Raw genomic sequence first — 9,691 nt, 5'->3', positions numbered from 1 at the left:
ATTCCCCTACCCATTCCCATACCTTATGTGTAAGTATGTCTGTATTTTGAAAAATGAAGGCAAAGTCATCTTCATGAATCCAGCGCCCCATGGCTCCAGGAAGCTTTCCCAATTTTCTGAGCCAGTAAATCTTTTGACAAAGGACTCAACCAAAATTCATTTGCATGAACAATAAATAAATGGTTCTTAGACCTATGGACATCTGAATCACCCAACACAAAGGGTGTCTTCCTGTCTGCGAGGAATTAGGATTTCACCACAGGCTTTTCCATTGTGCCAACCCAACTGGCCGAAACCAGCCTCAATCTTCATCAATGGATCCCATACCCAGGAAGGAAGAAAACAAAGAATCTAGCCCCCTGAGCTACACAAAGATGTAAATTCAAAAGATTAAAACAATAACCCTGGCTAGGCTTGAGAGCCTAAAGGTCTTCGCCCAGCCATTTAGCAAACACTGGTCATCTTAATCCAGTCAACTAGACACTTCTTCATTGTTTCCCTGTTGCCCACCTCCCTTCCACCTCATTGGCTGAGAGGCCAAAGAAGGGCTCAGGCCACCATTGGCTCTCCTGCTGACTTGCTGACGTCACAGTCTATCATAGCAAAGCCAGCTCGGAAGGGGGGAGAGGGGTGGGCATGGAAACTTTTGAATCTGAAGGCTATAAATATACCTTTTTGCCCAGTGGGCACGTCGATTTTGTTCACAGATTATTACAATCGTCATCCTTTCCAGCTGGAATGAAATAAAAACCTCAATGGCTTTCTCTTCAACTTGGGGAGATTTATTCTGTAATAATGACTTCTCTTTCTCACCAGGCAACCCACAATGGCATGGGCCTATCCACAGCCATTCTAAATTGCTCGACAACAATGTGGGATTTTATTCAGCTGTGTGGAAGGGTCTTATGTAATCCTGTGAGTTGTAATTTTAGCAAGGTCTTTTGCCTTCCTTGCCAAACAGAATTGATGCCTCACCAAACTATGGATCCCAAAGAGAGTTGGTGCCTAATCAAACTATGGTTCCCATGCTATGGAATCCATAGTTTGGTAAGGCACCAACTCTCTTTGTTTTAGTATTTGGGATAGGTTTTATGACTATGTTTTAAATGGCATTGAATCTTGCTGGAGTTGTAAGCCACCTTGAGTACCCTTACGGGGGTGAGAAAGGTAGGGTATAAAGGAAGCAAATAAATAAATGTTCTTCGGTTGGTAAGACACATGCAACAGAATCTGTATTTTTTGGATCAAGTTTCACTTTGACCAAATCTATTAATCTATGGAAATGTTTCAGGATATCCACTTCCCATTTACAACTACATGGAAAAGAATAATTTCTATTTCCATCTGGAAAGGAATAATTTTGCCAGAAATCCCAGGACAACTTCTCCTAGAAACTTTGCTATACACGTTGAAAAGCCCAAGAGACAAGATGGATCAGAAAGTGGTTTTGCTGTGAGAATTATTATACAAGAATTCCTGTATGAAACCAATGCTTTTGCACCTTTTTCTGAGGAATAATTGGACTCACACCTTCTACCAGGCATCTCAGAAAACCATGTGAGGTTTTAATTAAGTCCTGTAGTGTTTTACCACAGTACGATAGATCTTAGTTATTTTTTTATATTAATCCTCACATCTGAGATTCATTTGACATGTCCTTCACCTTTCATAGAAAGCACCAAAACAGATGAATATACATGAAAGTGTGTTGTTTTTGTACCAGTCAGAGGCAGGGGCTCACAGGTGCCTCTGCAACAAGAAATGGGGGGTGCTTTTCAGACAGGATACTATTTTCTGCCTTGTGCTTCCTCTACCTAGCTGCCTACGTGATACGGCAATCTAGATGCTTAAATATTTACATAACAAAATTGGGACATGACTTGTACAAGAATACAAATACTAATATTACAGAATTCTGATTTCTTTTTAAAAGATATTTTTTATTATTTTATCATGGTTAAATACATTTGTTATACATTGTTTGTTTTACAGCAGATACATATTATTCAATACAACCTACCAAACATTTGGCATCTAGTTTTATTTTTCTGCTTATACATATTATCTATCCCTCACCACTGTGCTCGCCCCCCCCCCCCCCCCCAAGCCACAGCTTTTACATATCATCTGTCCAACATTTCAATTCTTCTTGTGGAAGTAACTTTCCTTCTTTATTTTTTAACCCTTTTTCAATAAATTTTCTCCATACATCATCAAAATCACTTTGTTTCCTCTTTTAAGTTTTAATATACATGTCAGGTTATCATTTATTGCCAATTTCCATACTTCCTTGTACCACTCCTCTATTTGTATATTTATTTCTTTTTTCCAGTTCCTTGCTATAAGCAGTCTTGCTACTGTTAATAAATTTGTTATCGCTTCTTTAACCTCTTTTTTCAATTGTTTATTATTATATAATGATAATAAAACTATACTAGGACTTCTTTCTGTTTTAATATTCATTATATCTTCTATTTCTCTAAATACTTTCCCCCAAAATTATTTACATATTTACATTGCCACCACATATGTATATATGTTCCTGATTTTTGACATCCTCTCCAGCAATTTTTTAAATAGTTTTTATTTATATTTGCTATTCTTACTGGTGTTAGGTACCATTTTCATATTAACTTATAATAATTTTCTTTAACCTGAATTGATAAATTTTTTTAGATGTCTTTGTCTCCATAATTGTTGCCACTCTGTTCACTTATTTTTATCCCTAAATCTTCTTCCCAGACCTCCTTGAGGATGTTATTTTTTGTTTTTCCTTTCTTTATTTCAATTATTATCTTACATATTTACTAGTTATTCCTTTCAAATTTTCATGCTCCTCTACAACCCTTCCATTTTGTATTATTTGTTCAAATTGGTTAAGCTTACTTCCGTTTTTATTATTTTTTCCCCAGTTTTTAAACTATTGTTCTAATTGTATACAAAGGAACCATGTCAATTTTATTTCTCTAAATTCTTCCATAATCATTTCCTTCTTCATTCCAGAATTCTGATTTCAAATGTGCTGTATAGTGGCATAAATTTAGCGGAGTTATAACACAGTAACCTCAACTTAAGTCTAATCATTTTAATAATGATTCTTATTTCAAAGAGCAATGTGATGAATGTAGAAGTGTATCTAAACATATTTTGGTTGTTTTGATTATGTCTCTGTTTGGATTGGTACAAAATAGCACACAGTGTCTGCTTTTAAGATGTTATTGGCCGGATCCCAAATAGAAGGATGGATGTCACTTAAATCCTAATGAGATTGCACCGCAGGGAAGAATGACCTACCTCATAACACCCAGAGTAGGAAGTGCCACCTTGGTAGTTTGTGTGGGTGTCCACGAATTATTGGGCTTTTATTTTCACTGCCGCACAAATGAGTTAAGATGTTAAGAAAAACTGGGGGAATTTGTTGGTATGTATTGCTGTCTTACTCTTTTCCCACGTCATAAGCATTTTTAATTTAGCTGTAGTTTTCAGTGACTTTGCAAAACAAATCTGCTTAGGTAAAGAAGTGATTAAGTGGGAAGTTGAAGGATGCACATGGTACATAATGTAAAGTTAGCATGTCGCTTTTTGGGCTTTTTTATTTAGAATTGTACAAATTCAGGGATATAGAATTACAGTCAAAGCTGATGTAAATTGTTATTCATCCTGCGTTACATGCAAGAAAAGTCATGTTGTAAATTTTCTTGAAGAAGAAAACAGTATAAGTGCATATGCTCCATAAGCTCTTTTATCACAGATGGCAAACTATTAATTAAGAAGTTGCTGGGAAGCTGTATGTTCATAACAAACTCCAGTGTAGCAGGATTAATGTCATTTGGCATTAACAGTTCAACACACGCATTACTAACATCTGTTCATTGCTATTGATCTTCATAACCTGTGTGTTAGAAAGTGGCTTGCATTAACTTGCTTGCACTCCAACCTGATGCTCCAAGACATATTTTATATGCAAATTTGTCTTTAATTAATCAATAATTTTAATTAATCAAAAACTCTTAGAAATTTGACTATATGCAATATACTAGTTGTCAGTTGTATAGGACTTAATATACAGATGATATGTTCTTGTATTCATAATGGATTTTAATTAAGGCTGTTTATTGATTTTAAAAGGAGTTAATTAATAGTATTTGTTTCAACAAGTAGACATTTATGATACTACACTTAGTCAAGAAAAACGACATGCCATCTTGTTAGCTGGTCCTTTGTGCTTTTCGTATATGATGGGGTTGGACTGGATGGCCTGTGTGGTGTCTTGAATCTCTATAATTCATAGAATCTCTATGATTCTATGATAGACACCTGGCTTGAAAATGGTATATGTGAAAAGGATATTCTGTGGCAGTCTTGGATAATAAGGTGAATATTTCAGATAAATAAATATGACTCAACACTGTGTGATGTGGGGTCTCAAATGCTATAGTAACCTAGGCTGCATCAATAGGAGCCTGCACAACATATGGCCTGCGAGCCAGATGCCTCCCTCCAGGGACTTTCTTGCAGCCTGCACAAGGCAGGCAGGGGAAGGGCCATTCCAATTAGGCAGGCCGCAAAAGGGCTGACCAGTGAACCCCAACTCCTTCTCCAACCTCATGCCTTTTCCAAGTATTGGGAACCGGCTTCCCCTTCCTGGTCGCCCCTTCCTCTGAAATATGCATAAAAGACAATTGAATTGAAATTGGTTTATTTCTCAGTGTCAGCCAATATGCTGACAGTAGGCAAGTTTTTCTGAACCTTTGTCTGAGGCAGAGAACGTGGCTCACTCAAGACAACCATTTATCAATATCTAGGTTTTGCACTCAGTGTTGTTTAAGTATGCAGTTTCTAATGCTACTTATTAAACATTCTCATTGGTTGTTTTATAATTTTATGATTTCTGTACTAAGTGGTACAAACTTGAATGCATTTTCAGGTTTTCTTATTGTTAATTAGCAAAGTAATCTTTTTTTGCAATAATTTGATTTCAGAATAAATAAAAAGATTACATAAGTTTAATTAATGAATATTAATTGAAACTTCCCCTTTAATAATATGGTTTATTTACACTATAGTTTATTAATTAATTATACATTTATTTGGAAAATGAGGTGCTAAAAACCTATCTGTGGTCCAAAATTGTTTGACCTATTCTAATTTCGGCTCCTTATTATTGCCAGGTTGTGCAAGCCTGGTTTAGATCAATAGAAGTAACAGTCCCACTCTATTCTAGTTTGGTCTTAAATGATGTCTAGTAGGTGCCATTTTACATTCTCGCAGTGTTCCAGTGAACATGATATTATGAGAAATCAAAATGTTGGGTGAACACAGGAAATAGGTGTTTTGTGAGGCTCGAGGATTCACAACATTCTCCAGTAAGCCCTGCAAAAGTCCTGGGACCCTGAGTGCCACCCAAGAATGCCTGGTGCTGATCCTGGGCCTGCTTTTTGGTTTTCAGGTGATACATGCATCCCATCAGGCATATCTCAGAAAAGGAAGTCCTTCCTGTGTGTGGGAAGAGGAATGTTTCTTCCAAGAAGGCACCCATGGATGTGTAAGCACTTACCTTAAAATTATTTTCATTTTTTTAAACTGCTGTATCAGGAGCAATATGTGGTTTGTTGATCAACTGATAAATTAGTGATCTATGTTTCTATCTACACACACGCATATACATATACATACTTGAGTCAATTCAAAGCTGAATTCCTGCTATTCAACTACATTTCACCAAAATATTAGCATTTCCCTTGACTTTTCTCAAAGTCAGAAGGCATTATTATAACTACTTTGCCTACAGTCAGAACAATCTCTTAGCTTCCTTGAGGACCCTTCCACACAGCCCTATATCGCTGAATATCAAGGCAGAAAATCCCACAATATCTGCTTTGAACTGCTTTGAACCCACATTCAGATAATGTGGGATTTTCTGCCTCGATATTCTGGAATATAAGGCTGTGTGGAAGGACCTTTGGTTGCACCATCATCAATGTATGTCTATCATATTGCAGACCTTGGGTTTTCCTAGGAAATCCAGAATAAAGTCTGTTTTCAAAATTCACATCAAAGGCATCTAAAACCATTTTTGTTTTGGAAAGGAAGAACATTGTGCGTTCAATAGCACTAGCACTGAGGTAAGATCAAGATATTTTGCTGGTGTATATCCAGCAAAGGAGACAGAGTATCAGCTATGGAAACAGGCTGTAAGCCAATGGCGTACCTCCCTCCTCTGAATAAATATTGCCTATGGTAGGAGTTGACTAGATGGCACATAATAGCAACATATAGCTTTTATTTCCTCCTGAGAACTTAGGCTGGAGAGTTTTTCCCCCAGATGACTTCTAGAGATTAGTGAACAAAGGGCACCAAAGAGCTGAACTTTGCAAAGGCACTCATCAAGCACCACAGCATCAGTAATTGACCTCGCCTAACTAAAACACCAGATGTACTGAGCTGGTTCAAAGTCCTGTAATAAATAACTGTAAGCAACGTCAGTCATTTCCGCATGGTACAGAGGGGGACAATCGACTGATTTCACGGCCAGCTTTCTGTGGATACCTCTCCTTTTCATTTATATTACACTAGTAAAAGAGAAAAGTGAAAGCAACAAAATTAAATATTTCTTCTGAGCAGGTAATACTTTGTATTTTCTTTCATCCAGCTTTCTTAATTGTGGGATTCAGAAAATGACATGAAAGGGAAAATTACTATTTGCAAAGCGTTGTGTTCAAAAAGGTTGTAAATTTTCCCTCCCTCTCTATTATTTATTAATACATCGGTGCGCCATGTAGTCATGCTGTCCATATGACCTTGGAGTTGTCTATGGACAACGCCTGCTCCTTGACTTAGACATGGAGATAAGCACCATCCTGAAAAGTTGGATATGACTAGACTTAATCTTTAAGAATAGATCCACTTTGTATAAGGACAGCTCCACATATTGCAAGGAACCAACATTGGAACTGTAACACTGGGGTCCCTTCCACACAGCAGGACAAAATCCTACATTTTCTGCTTTAAACAGGAATATATGGCAGTGCGGACTCAGATATCTCAGTTCAAAGCAGATATTGTGGGATTTTCTGCCTTGATATTCTGGGTTATATGGCTGCGTGGAAGAGCCCTGGAACTGAATTTATTATTTTTAATGCATTCTATTAATTTTCAGTACAGACAAACATTATTTGAAAAAAAGACCCATTGAAGGATATTTCTAAGTAAGCATACCTCAGATCAGTGACTTTTATCCAAAAGCAAATTAATAGTTCCTTATTTTAAAATCTATTTATTGTACTAGAGGCAAAATTATGAACTGCCATAACATTATTTCAGCATTTTCAATATGAACGGTGTCTCCTAGAGAATGTCCTGCTTCTTGATTTATATTAATACTTTCACTGCACTAGAGAAAATGGGAGATGAAGAAATATTATGGCTCACCAGAATTTTGAATCGTCTCCTTTTCTACCCAATAGATCTCAGTGCCTCCACTGTTCTAATCTATTTTATCAGATGTTATAGGAGGATGTACATTAATTCAAAATAAAATTATTTTCAGGGCAGATGATACATCAACATATTTATACAGTGTAAGGTAGTATAGTACCTGCGCACAAACCTGATTTAGGTACATTTTCAGAGTATGATCTTTGTTTCACCTATTATTATTATTATTATTATTATTATTATTATTATTATTATTAGATACACAACAAGATCAGTACACAGAAAACAAGATCATTATGCTGGCTTTTGTATTCAATCACACGTTGGACAGTGTCTAGGACTGTGTGATATATCGGCCAATAATGTGTGCAGATCTGAGTAGGGTGGCCTTTTACAGCTGTTAGATGGTAATTTTGACAGTGCTAATTATTTTTAAGTGCAGACCAAGGTCTTTAGGCACTGCACCCAGTGTGTCATTATTATTATTATTATTATTATTATTATTATTATTATTTATACTCTGCTTTTTCTGTCCACAAGGAGACGAGTGGACAGTAAAGTCTCTATAGTTGGTAACACATTTATTAAGTTTGAATTGTATTGAAGGTTTTTTTTTCACCCTCTTCTGATTTTCTCTCTCTGTGGGCATAGGCTGCATATGTCACCTTGAAGCAGAATGGTCCTTCTCAGACAAGTAAGTTGAATTCTTGTTTCGTTTAAAACTCAAGCTGAACATATCACACTGTTGGATATTTTTCTCTTTTACTTTGTTTTTGAGACTAAAACAACATTGAGAAATGTTGACTTAGTTTCAGAGTTATATATACTTAATATGGCAAAAACAAACTCTGCAACATTCTGTTTCCCAAGGCTGTCCCCTGAAATTAGTAAAAAGGGACCAAGGGCCATGATCTTTTTGAGGACAGGAATGTCTCCTAAAATTGAAAAATACTTGTGTTTAGAAGTGCTGGAAAGTGCTTCTCCACCAAGTTTCCCAAGAGACCTGCAGTCAAATCTACTAAGCATGATATCTCCAATCTTCAGTGTTGCATTTTGGAGAGGTTGTTGTATTTACCGTAACTACGTAAGTTTGAAATGACAGGGTCTGGTTTTTTATGTTGTTTTTTATTGAGTTATTTTTAATTATCCTCTCACCTTATTTTTATGTTTTAAACATGTTTGATTTACATATTTATTGTTTTAAATGGGTTGCCAGCTTTTAATAAATATAAATTAGGTGAACCGTTTATTTAATATTAAATAAGTGGAGACTTAGTGTGTAACTATTGATCTAAAATGTGAACTATAGCAGCAAGAACTGTTTGATTGTCCTCTTCTATGATGTTTTTTTCTCACTCATTCCTGCCCATCTTTTCTCTCTGTCCAAAAGAAGTGAGAAGAGAGAAAGCTGCCTTTGAATACAAAGGTGGCTTATGTGTTGCATTTTTAAGTATTTATTTATTTATTTATTTTATCGTGTCATCTGCAACCAGAACATTGTATTACATTTCTAACAGAACAAAACAAACAAACAGATAAAAAAAGCACAAATTTTGCAAACTTGGTAGCTGATTAAATGTCCTTTGACCAGTATCTGGCCACTTGGAGTGCCTCTGGTGTTGCCGCAAGAAGGTCCTCCATCGTGCATGTGGCAGGGCTCAGGTTGCATTGCAGCAGGTGGTCAGTGGTTTGCTCTTCTCCACACTCGCATGTTGTGGATTCAACTTTGTAGCCCCATTTCTTTATATATATATATATATATATATATATATATATATATATATATATAAAAGTAGCCAGTATGATGTAGTGGTTTGAGTGTTAGTCTATGACTGGGGACCAGGGTTCACATCTCTAGTTGGCTACAAAACCCACTGGGTGACATTGGGCAAGTTGCACTCTCGCAACCTTAGATGAAGGCAATGGCAAATCTCTTCTGAAGAAATATTGCGAAACGAATCACCTTATAGTTTTGCCTTAGGATCACCATAGTCAGAAATTCCTTGAAGTAACATAATAACAATAACAATAAATATACATTACAATTAATAACAGGAAAAAGTATAATAAGAGAGCATATATTGACTAATTAATTAAATCATTGTTACTAATGTAATTTAGGTAATTAAAGTAAATAATTCAAAAAAGTCAAACAGCAATTCTGAAAGATATTTTCTGGCAGTGGACGGTAATATATGAAAGAACAGGAACAAAACTGGGTACTTTCTGTATTTTTTAATCTTTTCTTTCTGCC

General features: G+C 36.0%; 1 protein-coding gene across 2 annotated transcripts in view; it reads left to right on the top strand.

The window, feature by feature from the left end:
• Positions 1 to 3,147: 3,147 nt before the first annotated feature.
• MYO7B (myosin VIIB) overlaps positions 3,148 to 9,691 on the top strand; it is a 61,695-nt gene continuing 55,151 nt past the window's right edge. For both annotated transcript variants that reach the window (XM_067465893.1, XM_060768136.2), the window contains exons 1-3: positions 3,148 to 3,421; positions 5,450 to 5,545; positions 8,089 to 8,131. In XM_067465893.1, the coding sequence (XP_067321994.1) occupies positions 8,114 to 8,131 (18 nt within the window). In that variant the 5' untranslated portion in view covers positions 3,148 to 3,421; positions 5,450 to 5,545; positions 8,089 to 8,113. The remainder of the gene's footprint in view (positions 3,422 to 5,449; positions 5,546 to 8,088; positions 8,132 to 9,691) is intronic.

This window comes from Anolis sagrei, chromosome 3 (genome assembly GCF_037176765.1).
Source record: "Anolis sagrei isolate rAnoSag1 chromosome 3, rAnoSag1.mat, whole genome shotgun sequence".
Classification (NCBI taxonomy): Eukaryota; Metazoa; Chordata; class Lepidosauria; order Squamata; family Dactyloidae; genus Anolis; species Anolis sagrei.
Note: the sequence above shows the minus strand (reverse complement) of the source record. Positions and strands in the feature narration are given on the sequence as shown.